Source organism: Aethalodelphis obliquidens, unplaced genomic scaffold (genome assembly GCF_003676395.1).
Source record: "Aethalodelphis obliquidens isolate GAN/ISIS:26980383/991018 unplaced genomic scaffold, ASM367639v1 scaffold1, whole genome shotgun sequence".
Classification (NCBI taxonomy): Eukaryota; Metazoa; Chordata; class Mammalia; order Artiodactyla; family Delphinidae; genus Aethalodelphis; species Aethalodelphis obliquidens.
This window is the reverse complement of record NW_020837945.1, coordinates 83,967,485-83,995,134: the sequence shown is the minus strand read 5'-3', so window position 1 is coordinate 83,995,134 and position 27,650 is coordinate 83,967,485. Positions and strand designations below refer to the sequence as shown.

The 27,650-nt window shown below is 35.1% G+C and overlaps 1 protein-coding gene across 8 annotated transcripts in view; it reads left to right on the top strand.

Moving 5' to 3' along the window:
* The window catches only part of ATP11B (ATPase phospholipid transporting 11B (putative)), a 133,278-nt gene extending 106,003 nt beyond the window's left edge, over positions 1-27,275 (top strand). For 2 of the 8 annotated variants that reach the window (XM_027110966.1, XM_027110922.1), the window contains 2 exons: positions 8,090-8,223; positions 26,237-26,548. In XM_027110966.1, the coding sequence (XP_026966767.1) occupies positions 8,090-8,223; positions 26,237-26,444 (342 nt within the window). In that variant the 3' untranslated portion in view covers positions 26,445-26,548. Of the gene's footprint in view, positions 1-293; positions 394-8,089; positions 8,224-12,397; positions 15,319-26,236; positions 26,549-26,614 lie in introns of those variants that run through there. The other 6 variants (XR_003433584.1, XM_027110931.1, XM_027110959.1 and 3 more) reach the window with 6 other exon arrangements.
* Positions 27,276-27,650: the final 375 nt, after the last annotated feature.

Sequence of the window (27,650 nt, the reverse complement as noted above, 5' to 3'; positions counted from 1 at the left end):
TAGTGGCAAGGAATTTGTTTAATAGAAGAAATTTAATTTTATTCATGGAAACCTGGTTTTAATTTAACTTTGTGCACCAGAAAATCATGGCTTTTTTTTGTATGCTCTGTTGTATGCTCCTTAAGAAGCTACTATTTGCTCTCTTTTGTGACAGTAAATGAATGTGGTGTTGTGTGAACTTTCATTTGTGCCTCACAGATTGTGGACCCCAACTTGCTATTTTGATTCTAAACTTATATACAGTGAGAGTATTGTTCTGTAATATGAGACTTGTTGCTTTTCTGTCCTTCCAGATGGAAGAAGATAAGGGTTCAGTCAGCTCAGCATATGAATTTGCTGAAAGCAAGCACAGAGGGGAGGACAGTAGGCACCTGCTAGCTGAGGCTTGCAGCCAGCAGGACAGTTCTTACGTGCACTAGGTAGTACTGCGCTGGACCTTCCTGGGGACATATCTGCTAAGTTCTCAAGCTTGGGGCATGCTATGGGAGAACTGGCCTGACATTTCAGTTTTTACTTTACTAATTCCTTCACCATTTCTCATATATTGTTTTTGTTTACCTGTTTTCCTTTTTTATGATCTTTACATTTTTTATATGTCTGTATTTGAATATTTCATTAATCTTCCTTTGGATTTATAGTGTTAAATCTTACTTTACTTCAAATTCTAACCTATTGTCTTATACTCAAGAATTTATTCCTTTTCACTTCTTTTGAAAATATGTCATGCTATTTCTGTTATTTCCCAAATCACTTTTCCCACTTGTAGTTATGTGTCATTTTATACATGTTAACATAGTTAGACACTGAATTACTTATCTAAGTCTACCTCTTGAGTTGAATGGTCAAATGAGTGAGTGCTTAGACTTGGTACTGAATAATTTTCTGTTGACTGGTATTCACCAAACTCTCAGTTCTTACTTTTCGTAAACTTTCATAATTACATCTTTGTAATAAAAAAGTATGAATTAATGAGGACTTGATTCACTCCCTCTTGAGAATTAAACCCTAACAACCACTTCTAGACCTAATTGGGATATGCAAAATATTTTAATTGGTAGTAACCATGGAAGATAAAAATTCTTACCACTAGTAATTATATTTTTACTTGGGCTGTTTGCCACTTTGTACATTCTAATTACTGGTCAAGAAGGTGCTGTTGTCTTATCTGAGATAACCCTCATAAATGGTGAAACTTTAAAACAAAGCTACTTGAAGATTATAAATCAGACAGTGGAACAGGTACAATAATTTGAAAAAATGTGAATTATTCTGGAAGACATATGTTAAAAATTAGATTCCTTTAGTGAATTGCTGAAAATGGAAAATGTTGAAGATTAATCAACTCCCAGTCATTATTATTATTAGTTGAAAAGAAATTCAAAACAATTCTGAATTTTTATTTTGTTTTGGGATATTCCATATGATTACCTTCATAATATATTTATCTTGTATTTTGCTTTGATAAATATAGAAAGATTTTTAGTTTTTAGACATGCCCTCATTGGTTACAAGGAAAACTCAGCTGAAGAACTCATTGATTAAAGAGGGGAAGCTAGCTGGGATTTATAAGATGTCCTGGTTAATTCCCAGAGCACATAATCCATTTGGGAACTGACTGTGCTAATACTGTGAAATTATGTCCTCTGCGATAAAAGTTCCCCAAAGATTCAAGCTCAAGTGGATATTTCAAAAGACATGGATATGGTGCTGCTTTACTTTAATATGTCTATTAAAATGTATAGAACAGTTGAGAATTGGGTTCTTAGAATACCCCTGTTCAATAATAGGGGCCTTGTTATGGTTACTTTTACAAAGGAATGATAAGTGAATTCTTTTATCATCCTGTGACGTATGGTCTCTCTTCCTATAAAACAAGAAAGTAGAAAAGCCCTCAAACCATCGATATGATTTTAGTAAAATTGCTGGAGGTGCTTACCCTGATCTGCAGTTTTTTTCTGCTTATCACTGAATTTTAATTAGTTGAATGAAATATATCTTGAGTATTTCTCATCTCATATATTTCTGTCTTGGGCATATATTTTGAGATAAAAATCACTTTTTAAAAAGTAAGTATTAAATAATCTCTCTCTCCTATATTTTCTGTCTTGAAACGGCAGTTGTTTCTCTAATCAAAATTTGGTCAGCCTTGCCAAATCTGGCAGAATTATGCTGAGCCCTAAATGTTGCCATGGGCTAGACTCTCCTAGTCATCTCCCTCTATGTCACCCTGCCTCTTAGGCCTTCATTGTTCTGTCACATTTTTGTCTCTGGATTCCTGGCCCTACTCTGGATCCCCTCTTTCCAGCTTGCACCTAGCTACCATAGAGATATCAGCAGGATGCTCCGGCTACTGACCTTTCTCATTGTGAACCAGGACGCTTAAGCCCCAGATCTGAAACCTGCCACCACCAACAACAAAAAACATTTTAAGCAGTTTCAACCAACTACAAGTCACCTTCCTCTTCTTGTGTGACAAAGATACATACAGCTATTGCTTCACTTAACAAAGCAGTGAACTACAAAAGGAACAGAAAACCTTAATGGCCTGTATTTAGTTATTGGCCACTAAAAGCTACACTTTTCTGAATGAGTAAAATTTTGTAAACAAATACAATCGAACATTTAAAAGACTAATAATAGTAAGGCAGGACCTAGATGCATATCTGATAAGTGTGACAGTTTACAAAACTAATGTTATTTTCAAATCTGTCCTGACTTATTGAATAGCTTTTTCATCTGGAGGTCAAAATGAAGAAAAATATTAGTATTGATATTATTTCTACCAAATGGTAATGAGATATGCTGTGAATGATTGATACTTAGAAAACTGATTTCTTAACATCAGCTGTGCTGATTAGTTAATTGTTGCTATTCTGATTTACCCTCTCCATTAAATTAAAATCGGAGATTTTATCATTTTTCACAGATAATTCATACTCTTGTTCACCTAAACTACAAATTCCTAGTCAGATACTGTTATTTGGCAATCACATCATTAAAATAAAGGGGCCTCAGTCTTTTTGAAACAAGGAATAAGCCAAGTTTATTAAAATAAGCTTACCTGGGCTTCCCTGGTGGCGCAGTGGTTGAGAGTCTGCCTGCCGATGCAGGGGACACAGGTTTGTGCCCCAGTCCGGGAAGATCCCACATGCCACGGAGCGGCTGGGCTCGTGAGCCATGGCCGCTGAGCCTGCACGTCCGGAGCCTGTGCTCCGCAGCAGGAGGGGCCACAGCAGTGAGAGGGCTGCGTACCACAAAAAAAAAAGAACAAGCTTACCTAATAAATAGAATTCATATTGTATGCTTATTTTCACACTTAAATTAAGGCAACACATATGGAAATCTCCTTCATTCTGGAGATCCCTAAAAGTCAGTATAGAGGTATTTTATTTATACTTATAATTGGCTTTCAAAATTGTTTATTTTACTTGGTGAAAAAGAAAGGGAAGGGAGTCCAGAGGAGTAAATGTGAGCTTACAGCATGTTTTGGAGAAAGAGGCCTTGAGTAAGCGAAGCAGTTATTTAAATACCATCATTAAACAGGTACCTCTTCCAATTCTGAATAAGAACTTGAAGCTATTAACTTGTTGTAGGGGTTTTATTATTCTTAGCCAAATATGGAAATTGGTAACATTTGATGACTTTTGATCTCACATTTAAAAGAAAATCATTTCCTTAAATGCCTTTTCTTCCCTCCATAATTATAGTTTAAGGCTTCTTTCCAAATATCTCCTTTAAGGCTAAACAAGGTGTTCTTTGATTATGAAGTATATAAAACTATTTTACAGGCAAAAGAACAAATATGGTCAATAGTTAAATAATTTCTATCTAAACTTAAAGAACTTTATTTGATTTGATAGGGTAAAATGTCATAGGCGTGACTAAAAAACTTAGAAACATATGACAGTTTTTCAACACTTAGAAAATTTAAGGAAGATTTTTATAGAAGTAACAGGAGAAACTTCTAAATGTTTACCATTAATTGATGTGAAAGTAATGGAAATAAGAGCAGTGAGCCAGAATTTATTTCAAAAGGGAAGTTCTATAAAGATGAAAATTTTTATTAGCCATACATACCCATGTTGGATCTCCATAGTTGTTTTGCTTGGCAGCCCTTTTAGCTCTAAGTTATGTGGTTGTTTCTGGGACGTAAATGTGGTGGAGAGTGAGTCTTACCAATAAATCAAAATTTCTGTTAAGTTAAAAGTTACTGTTTAGTGCCACCAGGTAGGGTCTCACTCCTGTTACTTGTTTTCTTTTCTAGTATTTATTAATAGTCTCTTTTTTAAAAAGGTAATGACTCCCTCTCCTTACTTTGAATGAAATGAGATCTAAATGCTCCACCCCCGGTTATACTGGAAGCTATGATATGAGATCAAATATGTATATATGGAAAATGATGGAGCTTGGAGGTTTGCTAGAGAACACTATAGTGTTTTCTATAGATAGCTTTACAGTAACACAGTTAACCAGCATTTTCAAAACAGTTGGGTTTTTTCTTTCTCCTTAGGGAATAAAAAGGAAATATATTTTGCTTAGTTCAGAAGGTGATCTGAAAAAGTCATTCTTTTTTTTTTTTTTTTTTTTTTTTTGCGGTACGCGGGCGTCTCATCGCCGCAGCCTCTCCCGCTGCGGAGCACAGGCTCCGGACGCGCAGGCTCAGCGGCCATGGCTCACGGGCCTAGCTGCTCCGCAGCATGTGGGCTCCTCCCGGACCGGGGCACAAACCCATGTCCCCGGCATCGGCAGGCGGACTCCCAACCACTGCGCCACCAGGGAAGCCCGTATAATATTTTTGACATATTAAGATGTTTACTCTCTGTGTTGAGTTGCCCTTAGTTTAATACTTGTCCTTAGGTTTTAAAGTAAAAGGTGATGAATGCAAAGCAGATCCAAACCTAAGCAGTGTTCTGCATGTATGTGGACACTCAAATGCTGCTGACCTTATGGATGTTATCTTTAGTGAATCCCTGTCAGTTGGTTGAGCACCAGCAGTAGTAAAGCACATGTTGTTAAGCTAAGAAGAACCAAACCCCTTGCTCTTTCAAGTTTCTGGTCTAGTTCAGTGCTCCCCAGATAAATGTTGTGAATGACCAGTTTGTTTTCTTGTTTGTTTTGTTGTTGTTCATTTCCAGTTCATCACGGACCAATACTTTTGTAAAATACAATAAAAATGAATTACTAGGAAATGAAATTTGAAAGATATATAAAATAAGCCCCATTTTTTAAATTAGATTCAACAGTTACAAAGGTATTCTGTCAAATTGCCATAAAATTGTCTAATCTCTTACTCTCACGGGCCAGACGCACTTGTCTCTCATGAGCTAGTAACAGTGTTTTCAGACCAACAGTGATCCATAGATCACACTTAGAGTCACACTGGTCTTTTTGCAAGGGGGTAGGAGTAACAACTACTCTCTCTACACTTAGGCTAAACATGCACTAAATGCACATCATACTTCTCTGCCCACGCAGTTACTCATTCTCTCTGCTTAGCCTGGAATGCTGTTACTCTCCCATCTCCAGCTATTGAAATCCCATCCAGTCTTCATATGCCATCTTTTTCATCAAATCTCTCATGCTCTCCCAGTAATACCAACAACAACAGCTGGGTTTGAGCTTTCCTTTCTCTTTTTCAATATTGTACTCTGCTTCATACCATAATTATAAGAAGGCAGTATAACAGCATGGTAAAGAGGTTTGGGCCCTGGAATCAAACCAAGACTCAAGCCCCAGCTGGGTGAGCATGAACATATTTTTAACTTCTCTGTTTCCTCATCTGTAAAATGTGTATGAGCCTGGTGCCTGTCCAAAAAGGTGGTTATAAATGAGATAATCCATGAGAAGCATCTTATATACTAACTGGCACATACATAGTAAGCATTCCATTAATATAACTGCCATTATTACTTGTTCTGGCTTATCTCCCACCCTTTTCTTTATCCTTTACTCAACAGATTGAAGGCAGGGTTGCTGTCCCCTTTAGGAACTAGCACAGTGCCTTGCTCAGTGAAGTATAAGTTGAAGTTCAGTGCTTCTGTCGTTTAAATGATTCAAACAAGAATTGGAGTAGAATCTAGAGAGAAAGAGGTAGTACTGATAGTTGGAGAGGTGGAGGAGGTTTCATAGAGATGATGGTATTTAAACTGAACTTGGTGTTAGGGGTCAGCAGTCTGCCCCCCAATTGGTGACAGGCCCTGACACCCACAGGCAGGGAGCACTGCCTGGTTGGCTGTGTAGAGACTGTACAGGAGCATTTAGAAGTAGAGCAGCAAAGGCAGCCTGATATCAGGTTATAAAGGGCCCTACAGGCCTCTTTGAGGTGTAGTACTTTATCCTTGAGCATGTGGGAGCTCTAAAGTCCTGCTTCCTACAGAGGTTGGCTTTGAGATGGAGGAAGCTGGAGCCCAGTGACCCGAGGAGGAAACTGGGAAACTGGTGAAATCCTGTTACCTAAACCAGCATTTCCTAAAATCTTCCAATGAATATTAATGTTCCTCCTGGTGTTGATTAATGTTCCATTTGGGGAGGGGAGGAAGGGGAGTTTACTGAAAAAAACAAATTTGAGAATTGCACCATGTCTAGCTCTCTCCCTGGAGACTGACCGCACAACCTGACTTACTGACAGTCCTTTACTCACCAAGTCTGTTTAGACATTCCTTGAACTAGTGTTTCTCAAACTTAATTGGCCACAGAACATTTTTTCGTGCAATGTCTGTAAATATCTCATAATACACAGTTTAAGAAATAGTATCGTAAACAGTCCTAAACCCAAGGGTATTATAATGAAGGAATAAGTAAAATTTGGCTATTTCTCAGTGCTTAGCAGATCCTAGGACATTGATGCAATCAGTTCATTGCCTAACAGGAACCAAGTTGTCTCGCACTGCTTGGTATTTGGCGCATTATTCTGAGCAGGGATTTTGCAGGACCTCACCAGTTGCTTAGGTTCGGAATGCCAGGTTATTTACGTTTCATCATGTTTGTGTCCTCTGTCCATTGTGAGTGTCTCCACAAGTGTCCCCTGTTGCCATGCCTACACTCGACACTTGGTGATTCCCAACCTTTGTGAATTGCAGCACTCTAATGAATCTATTTTTGTTGTTTTCCTTCCTCTATGCTTTTGAAAGATTTGTTATGCAATATGTTATATATGTAAAGGAAAATGAGTGAAAATAAGTTCAAAATGATAACCCTTGAGAAATTTAGGTGTACCCTTGACTGTCAAAACCAGGGTTGGGAGTCATTGGGCTATGTGGTCATACCATTTTTTACCCCTTATTTTAACAGGATTGAAATTATTAGCACTGTGGCTTTAAGTTTTTCTTGCCAGGTTTTTTTATCCCTCAATCAATATAAACCTTGCAAGCTTACAGAAATTAATTCAGTTTTAAATCTAAATAGTACTACTTAGTTACTTCTTTATTTTAATAATGTATCATCAGTTAATTTTTAAAAAGCAAGATGAACTTATTATGGGCATTAGCACTTAATAGTTGCTTAGCAATTTAAGGCAGATGATGCTTTTTTCAAGAATTATTTATGATGTGCATATATATATCTATATGGTGTTTAGAACCTGGCACTACATAAGGTGTTTGCTACTATTGTTGTTGTTATTGTTGAAGATTGGGATTTGGTCCTGCCTGGTTATTTCCCAGTCTTCAAAATAATTTAAACTCTACTTTTCTCAGTTACTAGATATTTTTAATTGAAGTTGCAGGAGCATTTCACCTAAACAAAAGCTCAAAGAAGAATGAGAATTCATTAAGTCTCTGAGTGGTTGATGTAAATAAATCATTTTAATCATAATATATTAAGATATTAAAATGCAAAATCTTTGCAGATTTATATAGTATCCAGGTACTTGTTTTATATAATGATTTTACTCAGCCTCTAATTTAGGACACAGTGCCTTTTAAATATTTTTGTATGATTACTCTTAATTAAAGCCTTCCATACATTTCCATATTATAGAAAACATGTATATATTACTTTTGGTTTTAAAGTGCTTGTTGCAGTTTTTTTAATGCTTTTTGGAATTTCAAATCTATAAATAACTAATATTTTTCTCCTTCAACTCCTTCAGCTTACTGAAACAAATTCAAGTATCAAGTGCTTGGACTCCATGTGCTGTTTCTCAGAAGGAGAAACAGCGTGCGCATCTGTTGGAAGAATGCTGGAACGAGTAATAGGAAGATGTAGTCCGTCCCATGTCAGCAGGTGTGAAATTTCTCTAAGTAGCCTTTGCTGCAGATGAGTATCCTATAAACTGGAACAGGATGAACCTGCATCTCTAGATACCTAATAAATCAGCCCCTGGTTTTACCAACTGAAGCAGGAAGTGTGCTGTTTATTAGCACTCTTTGATGGTATTTCACTTTGTGGCTTTAGGGTGTAGGGGTTTCTTTCACTAACAAAGGAACAGAAAGCACCTTTGAAGAGACTTTTCATCTAATGAACAAAATATCTTGCTTTACAGTCTTTCTCAAATGTGGTGAATAGGAGTGTGTATCTGGTACTCGTTTTATTTTTATAACTTTATTTTTTTGATTATACCTAAATTGTTTTATTTCCTGTATTTGTTTTGCTTGTATGTTTGCTTTTTGTATTTACAAAATAAGCTACACATAATAGTAAAGTCAAAAGATTTTGCCTTTCTTATTCTTCATGTATATTGTCTAGTCACTCATTTGAGACTTTGAGGTATTTATAAACATAAAAGGCTGAAATTCTGCTCTCCTACACCTTTTTATGTGTATAATGAGGTTTTAAAATAAGTTGTGATTTTTAAGTTTTTACTCGGTATTTATGGTCTAATTAAAAGTCTATAGGTTAGAACAGGCTCTTTAAATTACGGTTTAGAAGAATTTTAGTGTTTTTGTCTTCTCCTAAATGTGTTTCTTGAATTAGATTTGCTCTTTTGGATCATAACAAAAATACCATTTTTTGGTATATACCACTTAAATTATTTAAAAGTGAAATTGATTCAATTCTTTATACATTTCCCCAAGAGACATGTTATTATTTAGGGAATATTAAGGAATAGAAATAATTTTTTTCACACTTTGGTATTCTTTAGGTGAATGATAACAAAGTCTCAAAGTCAGAGCAGCAGTGCACTCGTGTTCATGAAGGGTTACGGATGGGCAAGAATGGATGGTCATTTCCATTGTCCACAGCGTGCCACATGAATAGTATCACTTTCTACATGTGCCACGCCTGGGAAAAGGTTGGAAAGACCCCAGGAGCAGGGAATAAAGGGCAGAGGAGGCACTACTCTTATCTGTTGATAAGAATTTTTAATATTTGGTTGACTTTATGTTTTAAAAATAATGAGTATGACATCATTCTTGTATCATAGAATTCAGGTAACTTTTACTGGTGAACTTGTTAGTTCCCACTTTGCCTTTAGTTGTGGCCATTTCTTTATGGTACAGTTGCATTTATAAAGAGCATTCTTATGTTAATAACATAATGTCTGTGGTTTCAGACCCCATTTGTTGATTATAATGTGATCAAAAATATTTCCATAATGCTGTGATATTATTTTGTAGGCATTTTTTTCCACATGTAAGAATTACTATGAGCACCTAAATTTATTGGGACTTGTATGTTATGACTTACACAACTGTATTATGAAATGCATTATAAGAAAGTAGTTCTGTCATGTACCCAGGCCAACAAGTGTCCCAAAGGAAGTTCCAGAAAGACCTAATGTATAAGACAGCTTTACTGCACAGAACTAAGGTGGGAATTAGACTAAGAGACTACTGTAGAACTTGTATAGAATTTTTAGAACATCTTTTTCAACACAAAATTCTCTTTAATGACAATATACGTCTTCACTAACTACTAAAAAAAGACTAGAATTAATTTTAAATGATCCCAGAATATTTTTCTGCTTTATATATATTCCCATTTTCTGGATATCAACTATTTAGGTGATGCACCCCATTATTCTTTACATAACCATTTTTATGCTGCATTATCCCTTTTGAACCTGCCCAAGGAATTATGGGATTTATTTCTGCATGTTCTGTTGAAGGTGTCTCTTCTCATCTGTACTTCTTTCCCCTTAAAATTGTATCTCACTTTTTTTCTTTTTTAAGAGTTTTTTTTTTTCTAATAAAATGTTTAACAGTAATGAATATCTTATTTGACAGACTATAAATACCTTTTCAATTTTGTCCAGCATCTCAGGTTATGCTGTTGGTTACTACTGTCATTATCTCCCTGTTTTCTTCAAATGAATAATCTAAAAAGTCTTTTGAGATTTGTTCTATTTTTTTTTTAGTGGATAAAATTATACAATATTCAAAACCACTTGGTGCTTTTCTAAGGGCTATATGAATATTGCCATGGATCCATTAACATTATATTTAAACTTTGAAAAGTCATTTGTTTTTGTTTTTTACTTGTAATTGTTTTAGCGAAATATATTTGGCATTCTGTTTTGCTTTTGGAATAGCGTCTATTCTACATTTCTCTCATGTCTAATTTAAAAGGTAGGGCAAGACTGATACCTCTATTTACAAGATGTAGAATCCTTTGGATATTTGTTCCATTAACATTAATTAAACATAAGAGGTAATGGTCATCTCCTGAGAAATACAATTAGTGCTTTCATATGACAGATTTCTTTACTAATAAAGTTTTACCATCCAGGCACAAAAATTCTACTTACATTTTACTAATTGATGTTGTCAAAGGAATATGCCATATTGCAAACTCTGTTTCAAAGATAGCATCATGGTGCTACATAAAGGATATGCCATGTTGTACTCTAAAGGGCTGTACTTCAGCAATAAATGCTTTTCTGTGTGTAATTTACCAACAGTTACTTTATCCTAATCAAAACTGTCTTTTAAGTAGAAAGGAGTTAATAGTTAATATGTAGTTCAGGTGTTTAATGTTCTGTCAAATATGATATTTAACAATATGAATGCACATGTGTGCTTTGAAAAGATCAAAAATGAAGGAAACCTTACCTAATAAGATTCTTCTATGTAAGCAATGGTTGGGAAAGAGGAAAAACTAAAATATTGGCAGTTTGGGAGTATTGTTTATAGTTATGTTTTGTCATGTGTGTCTGAGCATACTTTTTCTTGCATAAATACTTACTCTAAGAAATGTTCATAGTCTTACTCCATTCATTTATTTTACAAATACTGAGTACCTACTATAGCACAGTTCTAGGTGCTAGAGAGACCGTAGTGAGCAAGCCCTTCTTAAACGAAGGTAGATACTGTTTAAGTTTTCTGGAAACTAGTAAAATTAGAGAACCTGTAAACCACTGGTATTGTTGTTGCTTGTTTGTCTTCCTCTTTGCCAACTTTGTAAAGTTTCTAGGTTCCAGTCTTCATTGTGACTGTGCTCACTTAATCGGTTTATAATTGAACTACATACAAACTTTAGTCTCTAGGAAACAGCAGATTTTTTATAAAAGTGAATTTGGGCCATTTTAAGTGCTAATCTCTTTCTCTAACTTCTCTATTTAAGGAAAGTGGGAACCCTGGAAAAAGTTACATAAAATGTATTTATTAAGTGCTTTTAGTCTTCTAAGAAAGGCCACCTTTAACTTGGTAATCCTAATACTGTCCTTGAAATAGGTTAGGCCATTTTAAGCATGGCAGGCTATTTTTAGTCTTAAGTTATTTTAGCTGAAATTGGTACAGCTGCAAATAAAGTATTATATAATGAATTGCTTATGGCCTTATCATTCAGACAGACAGTAGTTAACATTTTCCAGACCAACAGAGGATCATTTGTTCTTAGTTAAGTGAAAACCCTAGTGACTTCTAGCTGTCTTTGATACCTATTGAGTCAAAACATTTACTTCGTTCAAGGTGTCTTTGATACCTATTGAATTAAAACATTTACTTTGTTCAAGCTAATTAATGCTAAAACCTTTAGAATAGAATTTATACCTGAAAAGAAATAATAATATAATATGAACATACTACTGTTTCATTCCAAAGCTTTTGGTAAGTGGGATTTTTGTTTGTTTGCTTTCGTGATGTCAAAATACAGCCTAGTTGCTTTTCAGTAAAACCAAATGTGCATACCTCTTAATAACAAACTTGTTTCTTATTGAATTAAGATTTTAAGAGTGTCTCATGCTTTGCTACCTATAGAAATTGTTTTAATGCTAATGAATTTTGGCTAATATTTTTATATGATGACTAGAGCATTATTTTTCCCAAGTTTTTGTATAATATAATGTTTGGTCCTTCAGTGCTAGTAAGAAGAACTTATCTTTAGCATTTAAAATGCATCAATCAGTGCTTATTTTAATACTCAAATCGCATTTTGGTCCTAAGTTTTAGAGTAAAATTTTTTCTCAATTGAAACATAGGTGCTGGTGAGCCAAACTTTTCTCTTATTGTTACTTTAGATCATGGAGTGCATCGGATCCTTTCTATACCAACGACAGGAGCATCTTGACTCTCTCCACAATGGACTCGTCTACTTGTTAAAGGGGCAGTAGTACTTTGTGGGAGCCATTTCAACTCCTTTCCTAAAATTCAGTGTGATCATCCTGGTAATGGCCACACTACCTCTGCGGAATTACTTTCTGAAATCTCTGGAGTAGTTCATGCCCACTCAGAGTTATAATGGCAAACAAACAAAAAGCATTACCATGCACCCCTGTCAGCTGCCCTCTTAATTTAAATCTGAACATGTTAAAATTTATGAATAAAGAGACATTTTTCATCTCTTTATCTGGGTTGTCCCCGTGTGCTTATGGGACTCCCAATGGCATTTCAGCCTTTTGCTAAGGCCACTAAATATTTTAACATCAAGGTAGAAAAGGGAGCTAATTCCTAGTTAACTGTGTTTTTTAGTATGGCTTGGTTATTGAGTCTTCTGTTTAAATCTGCCTCTATAAATTATGCTGAAAAGTTTGCCTTGAAAACTCTATTTTTTTATTAGAGTTATATTTGAAACTTTTCATGGGAAAAGTTAATGTGAATAGTAAGGAATTTGGTCCCTCAGTGACCCATGTTTGTTCATTCATTAGTGCTTTCTAAGTTCACAGAGCAAATTAGGAGAATGCATTTCCAACCATTATTTGCTGCAGTATGGGTAGTAAATATATACCAGTACCAAAACTTCTCTAAATGTACTGTAACACAACCAGTTAAGTTAACCATATACATGCAAAGGGTATATCATATCTTACCTATAAATCAGGAATCAAGTCCATTCACCAAATTTCAAATTGATGTTTACTATTTTTGTGACAATGTAAAGAACCTATAGTGGGTAAATTAGACACCATTAGCATATTATTATTTAATATGTTTATCATTGGATCTTTCGCATGCTTTAATCTGGTTAATATATTTAAATTTGCTTTTTTTGTCTATCTGAAGGCTCTGTGTATAGTATTTTACGACACTGTTGTAAATTCAACTATAATCAATAAAAAATCAGTTTGAAAACTATTTAAATATTGCAAATACTTTTAATTATACAAATCAAAATATTAGGATAATTAAATCAATAAAATGAGAAGAGCCTCTTTCTGTAACTAGCTCAGAATTGCTCTTGCTTTTCAGTAAGCTAGCTTTTAGAATAAAGAATTTCAGATGAGAATCCTGTTATTTTTAGGTTAGTATACGTTATCTAACTTAACAGCAGACTACTACAGTGAAGTGAAATCTGCCCAGTGTCCCATTATAAGGTGTGGCTATAGAATGTAAATGAAGCAAAGTCTAAAATGCTAAATTATATGGGGTAATGGCTGCAGTAAATTTAAATGCTAAAAATAATTAATCAGGTATGTATTACTGCTGTTAACTCACTGCAGTTCAGTACTTGATTTTCATCCTGAGTTTATCATGTAGATCCAGTGTTGTCATTTGTTTTGATAAAAAGTAATGTTTTAAAACTTGGAAAGGATTATTAAAGAACTGTTACTCATCTCTAAGCATATTATTGTGTACATATACATTCAAAATTGTATGGAAATGGTTAAGTAAGGTGTTGCCAAAATTTTCCCTGGAGAATATGATAATGCCTTTCTGTGGGTTTATTGCACAACCCTCCACCCCTTTCCCATTTCATGAATATAAGACTTCTGGAATTGGGCTGGTAGGGGAAGAATGGTAGAATTAAGACTTTACCTTTGTTCACTGGTAAACTGTTTTCTTGCTAATATAACATTTGTCTCTTTCAATAATGTAAGGATATTAGGTTATGAATTTCAGCCTAAATATTAATTTTCATAAATAGCCCTTCTTTAACTTAGATTGAGTTTAGGAAGATACTGTTATCCTGCAAATACAGTAAAGGGATAATGTACAGTGTGTACCCTTACCAGCTCATGTTCCAGAAGAGGAAATATTGCAGAAAATATTCAGTAGAGTATTAGTGGAGAATAATACAGAATTTGCTTTTTCTTAGACTGTCTTATAAAATGTTCATATAACAAAATGACGTTCAGTAGCCCTGCATTACATCTACCTTACAGTGTTTATTTGCCATCAGTTTAACTGACTACTAACACTAGGGAAGGACTGCAAAGCCATCAAGCAGTCTCTGACCAACTACAGCAAGGCATGAGGTCAGCTAGCCTATATGGTGCTCAAGGTGTGATTGATGCAATTTTCTGCGTTCAGTATTTGAAGTTATGTAGGAATTTTATATCTGAAAAAAGTTAATAGCATCCGCTGACATGCTTCTCCTAGTCTGTTGTTCAAAACCTACTCCATTTAAAGGAAGATTAGCTTGTAAGAAAGGGGTTTTCTTCTGTTTATTTAAGAAAGCAACTCTTGTCTACAAACTTGCGGTAGTTTTCTAGTGCTAAATATTCATATTGTAAAACTATTACTGCATAATCAGAAATTTTCTCCCTTGCATATTTCTTTAAAATTCTTTGGAAAGTATGATGTTGATAATTAACTTTTATCTGCCAAAACCAGGGTACGATGCTACATGTGTTACTGCTAGTTAGTGGTCCCAAATCTATTTGCCTCACTTGCTTGCTTTTGCCTAGCCTGAAGCCTGTAGCCCTGAAGATAGCAGCAAGCACCAAGTCAGTTTCCAAAATTGCCTATCAGCTGCTTTAGGTGACTCAGCACCCTGCCTTAGCTTTAGCAAGCATTAGGCTCACCCCAGAAGGAGTAGAATGTGGGCCAGGAGAACTATAGCTACCCAGCCTTTCTGTGGGGTTGAGAAGAAAAAAGGGGAGAATTTAGTTTGAATTTCTCTTAACTAGCCTCCTCCTTGGGTCTTAATCTCCCTGAGGTCCAAAGGCTTCCCAGACCTGATCCAAACTCTGGCACTGTCCTGAGTAGGAGGTTAAACAGAGGCAAATCATCCAGTTAGGGAATACCTTACTCAGACCAGGGTCGTTTCTACCGCGTTAAGATTGTGAAATTGGGCTCCTGTGGTAAGCTTCAGACTCCTATCTGATAGGCAGGAGTCACGGCCACTAAAAAATTTATAATTAATACCAAAACTTTTTAACATATGCTGCTCTGAAAAGTTATTGGGGACTGGGGAGAAAGGGAAAATCATCCATGTTTGTGTTTTTCCTGTAAATATCAATTTGGAGTATGATACAAGCAGGCATTAATAAGACTAACACACCAAAGAGTTATGTAAAATGTGTTTTATTAATTTTGGTCCCCCTTTAGAGACATTTTTATTTCTATCCTGATGAGTCATCTATTTTCATAAAAATAGAACATTATTAAAGTGCTGTTTATGTGAGATAACCTGAATGATATTCCTGCAAAAAATAGATCATAACTAATGATATGTTTGTAATAATGGTGACTTAGGTTTTTATGAATAATTAGTAGTTGGAAATACTGTCACAACACTCAGTTTAAAATCTTGGACCTCAGACACTGTGGCTGTCTAATATCTAAATTATCTGCATTGTCAGTAAATGTAGTATACCTATTGTACAGCTCTCAGTAATTTTTTAAAGTTTATGAAATTATATTTATCAAATAAAAATTTTCCTATGTAAGTAAAAGTCTTTTTCCATTATTTGAATGCATTTTAAGCCTCTCTCTGCTCATCACAACCAGCACTGCCAAGTTTTTTGGGGTTTTTTTAGCTAAATTTTTACTACATTTTCCCTCCATTAGAGTACAGAAATTCCATTATGCCTTTCACTAACTGCAGTTTTCAAAAATCCAGAAGTTCTTTTGTTACCCAAGTTTTACAGCTTATCGGTACAGTTCCTGAAAAGCTGTCTGATTCAAATGCACCAACTGTAAAGGCCAACACACTTCAACTAGAAAGTGTATCATTCATGAAAAACCAGCCAGTGTAAATTTGGAAATGCCTTAGTTTAATAGAAAATATGTGCTTTCTGGGACTTCCTTGGCGGTCCAGTGGTTAAGACTCCATGCTTCCAATTCAGGGTTCAATCCCTGATCGGGGAACTAAGATCCCACATGTTGCATGGCACGGCCAAAAAAATTAAAGTTTTTAAAAATGTGCTTTAAAATATAACATTTAAAAAATATATATAAAATATATATAACATTTATTTCTAAAATATTCTAACCTAATGATCAGTCATCGTTTCTAATGCTTCTTCAGTTGCCACGTAATTATTTCATCTACGTTTATTAAAAAGGTAAGCTGTTGTTTTTGCGTGTTAGTATTTGCAAAGGGTGACAATGTATATAATATATGTATTTTTATTTCTGAAATGAAACAAGAACATGATCCTGGACAAGTCAGTTTACCTCGGCATCTGTTTTTATTTTAAAAGGAGTTGAGGGTTTGGACTATCTTTAGGGTACTTCGGTCTTTAACTTTTATTGTACAACAAAATGAATCATGTTCCTTTTTTATATATAAATTTATCTTTGGCTGTGTTGGGTCTTCGTTGCTGCGCACAGGCTTTCTCTAGTTGTGGCGAGCAGGGACTACTCTTCGTTGCGGTGCGCGGGCTTCTAATTGCGGTGGCTTCTCTTTGTTGTGGAGCACAGGCTCTAGGCACACAGGCTTCAGTAGTTGTGGCACGCGGGCTCAGAGTTGTGGCTCGCAGGCTCTAGAGTGCAGGCTCAGTAGTTGTGGCTCATGGGCTTAGTTGCTCTGCAGCATGTGGGATCTTCCCGGACCAGGGCTGAAACCCGGGTCCCTGCGTTGGCAGGCAGATTCTTAACCACTGCGCCACCAGGGAAGTCCCTGGATCATGTTCTCAATGAATAGGAAATTTAGGGCAAGAAAGTAAAATTTTATGAGCAGCATTTCACTAGAAAATTTAGTGAATTCGAAAACAATTCAAGTTTTATTTTGAAGAGTAACTGACTCAAAGAACAAAGCTGTTGTAAATTGAGGTGAGTTCACATGTCTGTGTGAACAACTGTCTTTGGAAGTGGCAGATCTGATAAAAATCTGATGTCAGATTGTTTTGTGTGTGTGTGGCTGTGTTAGGTCTTCATTGCTGCATGCAGGCTTTCTCCAGTTGCAGCCAGCAGGGGCTACTCTTCGTTGCGGTGCACAGGCTTCTCATTGCAGTGGCTTCTCATTGCAGAGCACGGGCTCTAGGCATGCAGGTTCAGTAGTTGTGGCATGCAGACTCAGTAGTTGTGGCTCGCGGGCTCTAGAGCACGGGCTCAGTAGTTGTGGCGCACGGGCTTAGTTGCTCTGCGGCATGTGGGATCTTCCTGGACCAGGGATTGAACCCGTGTCCCCAGCCCTGGCAGGCAGATTCTTAACCACTGCACCACGAGAGAAGCCCTGATGTCAGATTTTTAATACTAATTTTTAAGGTAAAACGGTCTGTATTCAAGTAAAATCTGTAGACAGTGAAGTGCAGAGATTTTAGGATTACGTTCTACTTCTTTTGACATTGTATACATCTGTGTGATCCTAATCCAAGTCCAGATAGAGAACTTTTCTATCATCTCAGAAGGTGTCCAGGAAATGTATTTCTCTCCCTTTCTGCCCTTGGCAACCATTTTTTTCTGTTATCTATTGTCATAGATCAGTTTCACCTGTTCTTGAATTTCATATAAATGGAATTATACATGTTCACTTTTGCATCTGACTTTGTTCACAATGTCTGTGAGGTTCATACATGTTGTTGCATATATCCATAGTTTGGAGGGTTTTTTCCTACTCTGTAGTGTTCCTTTTCATGAACATCCCACAATTTATCCTTTCTCTGGTTTATGGACATTTGAGTTATTTACAGTTTGGGGTGATTACAAATAAAGTTATTATGAACATTCTTCGTGGACGTGTTTTCATTTCTCTTATTAAATAATGAGTAGAATTTCTGGGTCATAAGGTAGGTTTATGTTTAATTTTATGAGAAACTGCCAAAAGTTTTCCCAAGTGACTGTAGGTGCCATTTTATGTGCATTTGTGTACAATGAGAGTTCCTGTTGTTTTATTATATCTCATGATTTTAATTTGCATAACAAATGATGTTTAACTCCTTTTTATATGCTTACTGACAATTTATCTTTTTTTTCTGAAATGTGTATTGAAGGCTCTGGCCATTTTTTTTTTTCATTAGGTTGCTTGTCTCATTACAGAATGGTTGGAATCCTTTTTATAAGGATGTTAGTAAGTTCTTTGTCAGATGTATGTATTACTAGCATTTTCCCCCAGCCTGTGCTCTGCCTGTATATTTTCTTACTGGTGACTTTGGGGAGCAGGAGTGTTTTATTTCGATGAAGTCCATTTTTTTTCCTTTATGGTTATGTGTTTTTTTGTGTCTTATCTAAAATATTCTTGTCAACCCCAAGTTCATGAAGATAATTTCCTATGTTTTCTTCTGAAAGCAGCCTCTTACGTTTAAGTCCATGATCCATCTCAAATTTACTTATGTGTAAGATGTGAGGCAAGGATTGAGGATCTTCCTTCCTCCCAACCCCCATAAGAGTATCTATTTGGTTTAGCTCCATTTGTTGAAAATGTTCTCTATCTCCATTGAATTCATTTGGTGAATTCGTTAATTCATCAAATTAGCTGACTGGGGAATTCCCTGGCAGTCCAGTGATCAGGGCTCCGTGCTCCCACTGCAGGGGGCATGGGTTTGATCCCTGGTTGGGGAACTAAGATCCCACAAGCCACGCAGTGTGGCCAAAAAATTTATAAAATAAAGTTAACTGTATAAATGTGGGTCTATTTCTGGACTCTCCAATTCTGTTCATTTATCCTTACACTGGTAGCACACTGTCTTAATTACTATAGCTTTATGCCTAGCTTTGAGATAAGGTAATTTAAGCCCTTCAACTCTGTTGTCAAGATTGTTTTGTCTATCCTAGGTTCTTTGCATTTCCATATAAATTTTGGAATCAGCTGATCAATTTATTTTAAAAAAATCCTGATATGATTTTGATTTGGATTGCTCTGAATTTATATGTCAATTTTAAAAGCACTGGCATCTTAATATTGACTCTTCTAATCCATGAACATGATATATCTCTCCATTTATCTTAGGTCTTTTCTAAAGAAGGTTTTGTAGTCTTCAGTATAGACATCTGGCAAATCTTTGTTAAACTCTTAAAATTTTTAAGGTTTTTGGTGCTGTGGTAAATAGAATTGTTTCTTAATTTATCTTCCAGTTACTCATTACTGTTATACATAAATGCAATTAATTTTTGTGCTTTTTACTTTGTAACTTAAACCTTGCTAAATTCATTCAATTTTTCTATTTTTTTTAACTTTTGTGTAGAATGCTTTTGATTTTGATGTAAACAGTTGTCATCTGAGAATTCAGTTTTTTCAATTTTCATGCCTTTTGTCTCTTGTTATTGCATTATTGTACTGGCTAGAGCTTCCTGTACAATGTTAAATAGACATGGTGAGAACCATGAGGTGTTGAGTTTTGAAAATGTTTTTCCTCCATTTTTCAAGATGAGCATACGGTTTTGTATGTTTTAGCTTGGTACTATGGTGAACTATTTTGGTTGATTTTCAAATGTTAAACCAACTTTATATCCCTGAAATAAATTTCACTGGGGTATGATGTGTTATCCATTTATATATTGCTGTTTGATATGCTAATATTGTGTTAGAGGCTTTTGTATCCATGCTTATGAAGGATATAGATCTGTGATTTCATTTTCTTATACCATCCATCTCTGTCAGGTTTTGGTATTAGGGTTATGCTGGCCTCACAAAACAATTTGGGAAGTGTTCCCTCCTCCCCTTTTTTGGAAGAGTTTATGAGGTTATTATTTTTTCTTTTAATGTTTTGAAGAATTCATGTCATCTGGACCACTTAGAGGGGTTTGGGGGGTGTTTTTTTTGCAGGGGGGGGAATATTGTGGATCACAAATTCAATTTCTGAAACAGACACAGGATTATTCACATTTTCTGTTTCTTTTATGAAATTTGGTAAGTTGTATCTTTTAAGGAATTTGTCCGTTTCATGTAATTTCCAATATTTTTGACATAAAGTCCAGAATATTCTTTGATTATCCTTATAGTGACTATAGGATATGTATTGTTTTTGCTTATTGGTAGCTTTTTTCCTAGACTTTTTACCTGACCAATCTTGCTAGGGGTTTGATCAAGTCTATTAATTTTTTCAAAGAATCAACTTTAGGCTTTGTTAATTTTACCCATTTATTTTTATTGCCCTAATGCTCTCATCTGTATTATTCCTTTCTATTTTGATTTTGTTTTCTAACATTTATTCATTTATTTATTTGGCTGCACTGGGCCTTAGTTGCAGCACACAGGCTCTTTGCAGCGTGTGGGATCTTTAGTTGCAGCATGCGGGATCTAACCCGGGATCGAACCCATGCTCCCTGTATTGGGAGCAAGGATTCTTAACTGCTGGACCACCAGGGAAGTCCCTCTATTTTGGTTTTAATTTGCTCTTCTTTTATGGCTTTTTTGAAGCTTAGATAAATTGATTTTTAACCCTTTTTAATAAAGATATTAAAACTACACATTTCCCTCCATGTACTGCTTTAGGTGATTCCCACAGATTTTATCCTTTCATTGTTATTCAAATCAGAATATTTTATTTCCTTTATGATTTCTTTTTTGATCCCTGGATTATTTAGAGGTGTTTTGACTTCTAAATATTTGGGGGATATACTTTTTTTCCCTTCCAGTCCCTTCACTTTTTTCTTAATAGTGTTAGTCAGGATTTCCAATACTGTGTTAAACATTTGTGGTGATAAGGATATCCTAATCTTGTTTCTTATCTTAAAGGGAATGCATCTAAGGTTTACCCATTTAGTGTGATATATACTGTAGAGTTTGAGTATACATAGCTTTTCCCTCACTAAGAATATTTCCTTCTATTCCTAGTTTACTAACAATTATAGATAGGTGTTGAACTTTGCAAAATGATTGGTTCAACTAAAGTTATCATGAAATGTTTTACTCCATTATTTTATTAATATAGAGAAGTATATTGATGGATTTTTCTGATATTGAACAATCCTTGCATTACTGGCAGAAATCCTGCTTGTTCATGATATGTTATTTTTAGTGCTCTGTTGGATTCATTTAACTATTGCTTTGTGTAGGATTTTGAATCTGCATACATAAACAAAATGGGCCTATAATTTTCCTTTTTATTCTCTTGGTTTGGGTTTTTTGTTTCTGGTTTTTGAGTCAGTATTACACTAATCTCAAGGAATGAGCTGGGAAGACCTCCCACTTCCCCTGTTTTCTGGTTTCTGGAACAACTTGCATAAAATAGAATTAGCTATTTTGAAAGTTTGGCAGAGTTTCATAGAATAAAAACATTTGGACGTGAGGTTTTTTCAGAGGACAGGTCCTTGACTGCTATCTCTAATATACTTTTTACAGTTATGAATCTATTCAAGTTATTCCTGTATATTTTATATGTTTCTAGGAGTTTATCCATTTAATTTAAATATTTAAATTTAGTTCATAAGACTTTTATCTCCATACGTCTGAAATAATTTCTCCTCTCTTTCCACACTTTTGTTTTTTTAATCGAGGTATAATTGACATAACATTACTTTCAGGTATACAACATAATGATATTTGTATATATTGTGAAATGGTTAATAGGCCTAGTTAACATCCCTCACCGTAGTTACAAAATTTTTTCTTGTGATGAGAACTTTTAAGATCTCTCAGCACTTTCAAATTTGCAGTACAGTATTAACTGTAGTCACCATACTGTACATTACATCCTCATGACTTATTCTGTAACTGGAAGTTTGTACCTTTGACCCCCTTCACCCATTTCACCCAACCCTAAGCCCCCACCTCTAGCAGCCACCAATCTGTTCTCTCTCTAATTCATGAGCTCAGTTTTCTTGTTTTTGTTTTTTAGATTCTGCATATAAGTTGGCTCATACGGTATTTGTCTTTCTCTATCAGATTTATTTTACTTAGCATAATGCCCTCAAAGTCCATCCATATTGTCCCAAATGGCAGGATTTCCTTCTTTTTTATGGCTGAATATTCCTTCATGTATGTATGTACATTTTCTTTATCCATTTCTTCATTGTTGGACACTTAGGTTGTTTCCATATCTTAGGTATTATAAATAATGCTTCAGTGAACATGGGTGTGCACATATCTTTTCGAGTTAATGTTTTTTCTTTTCTTTGGATAAATCCCCAGAAGTAGAATCACTGGGTCATAGGTAGAATTTCTATACCGTTTTCCATAGTAGCTACACCAATTTACATTCCTGCCAACAGGGTAGAAGGGTTCCTTTTCTCCACATCCTCAGCAATACTTATTTCTTTTTTTGATAGTAGCCTTTCTAACAGGTGTGATGTGACATTGTGGTTTTGATTTGCATTTCCCTGATGAGTGATGTTGAGCACCTTTTCATGTACCATTTGTATGGCTTCTTTGGGAAAATGTCTATTCAGATCCTCTGCCCATTTCTTAATTGGATAGTTTATTTTCTTGCTATTGAATTGTATGAGTTCCTTGTACATTTTGGATATTAACCCTTTGTCAGCTATATGATTTGCAAGTATTTTCTCCCATTCAGTAGGTTGCCTTTTCATTTTGTTGATGGCTTCCTTTGCTGTGCAGAAGTTTTTTAGTTTGATATAGTCCCACTTTTTTATTTTTGACTTTGTTGCCTTTACTTTTGATATTGAATCCAAAAAATCAATGCCAACACTGATGTCAAGGAGTTTACCACCTATTTTTTTCTAGGACTTTTATGGTTTCAGGTCTTACATTTAAATCTTTAACCCATTTTGAGCTTTTTTGTGTGTGTGTGCGATACGAGGGCCTCTCACTGTTGTGGCCTCTCCCGTTGTGGAGCACAGGCTCCGGACGCGCAGGCTCAGCGGCCATGGCTCACAGGCCCAGCCGCTCCGCAGCATGTGGGATCTTCCCAGACCGGGACACAAACCCACATCCCCTGCATCAGCAGGCGGACCCTCAACCACTGCGCCACCAGGGAAGCCCCCCATTTTGAGCGTGCGTGTGTGTGTGTGTGTGTATGGTGGAAGATAGTGGTCCAGTTTTCCCAACACCATTTATTAAGAGACTCCTTTCCCTGTTGTAGGTTTTTGGCCCCTTTGTTGTAAATTAATTGACCATACGTGTATGGGGTTTTTTCTGGTTTCTCTATTCTGTTCCATTGATCTATATATGTTTTTATGCCAATACCATACTGTTCTATTAGAGTTCTGTGATATATTTGGAAGTCAGGAAGCATGATACCTCCAGCTTTGTTCTTTTTTCTCAAGGTGGCTTTGGCTGTTCAAGGTCTCTTGTGGTTCTATACAAATGTTAGGATTGTTCTATTTCTGTGAAAAATGCCATTGGAATTTTGATGAGGATTGCACTGGATCTGTAATTTGCTTTGGAGAGTATGGACATTTTAGCAATAATCTTCTAAGCCATGAGCATGGACTAGTTTTCCATTTATTTGTGTCTTCTTCAGTTTCTTCAGTGTCATATAGTTTTCAGTGTACAGGTCTTTTGCTACCTTGGTTAAATTTATTCCCCAGTATTTTATTCTTTTTGATGCAATTGTACATGGGATTGTTTTCTTAATTTTCCTTTTTGACAGTTTGTTATTTGTGTATAGAAACACCACAGATTTCTGTATATTGATTTTGTATCCTGCAACTTTACCGAATTTGTTTATTAGTTTTAATAGTTTTTGGTGGAGTTTTTAGGGTTTTCTATATATAATATCATGTCATCTGTATATAGTTTTACATATTTCTGATTTGGATGCCTTTTATTTCTCTTTCTTGCCTAATTAATTGCTCTGCTTAGGACTTCCAATACTATGTTGAATAAAAGTGGCAAAAGGGGACATTCTTGTCTTGTTCCTGATGTTAAAGGAAAAGCTTTTAGCTTTTTAGCATTGAGCATGTTATCTGTGGGCTTGTCAAATGGCCTTTATGTTGATGTGTATCTTCTCTATACCCACTTTGTTGAGAATTTTTATCATAAATGAGGGTTGAATTTTGTCAAAAGCTTTTTCTCCATCTATTGAGACTGACAAAATAAAGGATAAAAATCATATGACAAGGTAGTATATTACATTTATTTATTTGCAGATGTTGAACCATCCTTGGATCCCTGGAATAAATCCTACTTGATCATGGTGTCTGATCCCTTTAATGTATTCTTGAATTCAGTTTGCTAATATTTCGTTGAGGGTTTTTGTATCTCTGTTCATCAGGGATATTGTCCTGTAACTTTTCTTCTTGCGGTGTCCTTGTCTGATTTTGGAACCAGGGTAATGCTGACCTCGTAAAATGACATTGGAAGGTTTCCTTCTTTTTCTGTTTTTTTAGAAGAGTCTGAGAAAGTTTGGTATTAATTCTTTAAATTTTGGTAGAATTCACCAGTGAAGCCATATGGTCCTGGAGTTTTTGTTTGTTGGGAGGTTTTGGATTACTGATTCAATCTCCCTACTAGTAATTGATCTACTCAGATTTTCTGTATGTTTCTAGGAATTTATCCATTTCTTCTAGGCTATTCAGTTTGTTAGCATATAATCGTTCATAATAGTTTCATGATCCTTTGAATTTTTGTGGTATCACTTGTAACATCTCTTTCATTTATTTGAGTCCTCTCTTTTTCTTGATGGGTCTAGATAAAGGTTTGTCAATTTTGTTTACTTTTCAAACATCCAGCTCTTAGTTTTATTGATCTTTTTCTATTGTCTTTTTAATCTATTTCTAGTCTGATCTTTGTTATTTCCTTCCTTTTACTAATTAGGGCTGTTTATTCTTCTTTTTCTAGTTCCTTAAGGTGTAAAGTTAGGTTATTTGAGATTTTTCTTGTTTCTTTCTAGGCACTTATCTTCCCTCTAAGAATTGTATTCCCATAAGTTTTCATATGTTGTATTTCCGTTTTCATTTGTCTCAAGGTATTTTTTATTTCTCTTGATTTCTTCTTTGACCCTTTGGTTGCCCAGTAGCATGTTGTTTAATCTACATATTTGTGAATTTTCCAGTTTTTTGTTTGTTTCTTTGTAATTGATTTGTAGTTTCATACCATGTGCTCAAAAAAAGAAGCTTGATATGATTTCAATCTTCTTAAATTTATTAAGACTTGATTTGTGGCCTAAAATCTGTCCTGGAGAATGTTCCTGTGCAGTTGAAAAGAATGTGTATTTTGTTGCTTTAGGATGAAATTTTCTGTATATTCTGTTAAGTCCATCTGGTTTAGCATATCATTTAAAGCCAATGTTTTCTTAATTGATTTTCCGTCTGGATGATCTATTTATTGACAGTGGAGTATTAAAGTCCCCTACTATTACTGTATTGCTATCTATTTCTCCCTTAAAGTCTGTTAATATTTGCTTTATATATTTAAGTGCTCCTGTGTTGGGCTCCTAAATGTTTACAAATATTATATCCTTTTGTTGGATTGACCCCTTTATCATTACGTAATGCCCTTGTCATTTATTACAGTCTTTCTTTGTTTTAAAGTCTATTTTGTCTAATATAAATGTAGCCACTGCAACTTTCATTTGGTTTCTATTTACATGGATTGTCTTTTTTAGTCCCTTCACTTTCGGTCAGTGTGTGTCCTTATATCTGAAGTGAGTTACTTGTAGACAGCTAGATTGGTCTTGGGTTGGTTGGTTGGTTTTTTATCCATTCACCTAGTCTATCTTTGAGTAATGTAGTCCATTTACTTTTAAAGTAATTATTGATAGGTATATACTCATGGCCATTTGTGCCTTGTTTTCTGGCTGTATTATAGTTTCTCTGTCCCTTTCTTCTCTTGCTCTCTTCCTGTGTGATTTGATGATTTTCTTTTGTGGTATGCTTAGATTCCTTTCTCTATCTTTGTGCATCTATTATAGGTTTTCCTTTGTGGTTACCATGAGGTTTACATATAACAAAACAGTCCTTGAAGTTGATAACAACTTAAGTAAGTATGAACACATTCTAAAGCTCTATATTTTCACTCTCTCCCACTTACGTTTCAGGGTTTTGATGTCACACTTTTCATATTTTTGTATTGTGTATCACTTAACTATTATAGTTATTTTTACTACTTTTGTCTTTTAACCTTTGTACTAGTTTTATAAGTGATTAATCTTTATAAGAATTAAGCTTTATTTAATCTAAGTTTTCTAAGTGTTTAATGATTTTAATTAAAAATTTTAAGTAAGTTTCTATTTAATTTCCAAGTATTTGGGGGGATACACTATTTTTAATTATTTATAATTCTGTTATAGTCAGAAAACATAAGCTGAATGATTCCAGACCTCGGGAATATATTAAAACCCAGCATTTGATATATCTTGGTGAATGTTCCAAGTGCACATCAAGACTTTGTTTCTGGTTCTGCATTTAAAGAGCTGGAAGTCACCACTCCATCCTAGCAGCAAGTAAGAAGTTGAACAGGTATTTTAAAACTTCTTGAATTCATAACAGACTGGAGGACAGAGGGCAAACTGCTGCCCCATATTGGAAAGGCAGGCAAATACAAAGACTGGAAAAAAAAAAAAAAACCCAATATATTATGCAAGTACTTTGGTACAATTACAAACGGTATAACATACGTACAACGGTAATATCAATAAAAGAAATAAAGGAAAAGATGAAATATTTCAAACAACAACAGATTTCCCCCAAGTTAATGTCAGACACCAAACCACAGATCCAGGAAACTCAGAGATCACCAAGCTAATCTGAAGGAAGCCAGAGGTAAGAAACATTTTATCTACAGAGGAACAAAGATAAGTATCACATCTAACTTCTCAGAAGCCATGTGAGCAAGAAAAAAATGGAGTGAACTATTTAAATTTTTGAGAAAAAAATATCACCAACATAGATATCTGTACTCTGCAAAACTGTTCTTTCAAAACTAAAGAAATAAACACTTTCTCAAACAAAAACTGATGGAATTTGTTGCCAGTACACTCACCATACAAGAAATGTTAAAAGTTCTTTAAAGAGAATGAATGTAATATAGGTCAAAAACGCAGATCTATATAAAATAAGGAAGAGCAATGAAGAAGGAATAACTGAAGGTAAAATAAAAGCTTTTACTTTTAGTTGATCTAACAGATAACAGTTTCTTCCAAATGCCAACAATGTATTCGATTATGTATTCTTAGGTATTTGTGTTATGAATATGTATGCTAATGTATATGCTTATATATAAGTGAAATGAATAACAGCAGTGATACAAAGAACGGGAAGAAGGATTTAGGATTATTTTATTACTATAAGGTACACTACCTGTGATGTGTTATTTGACAGAATTGG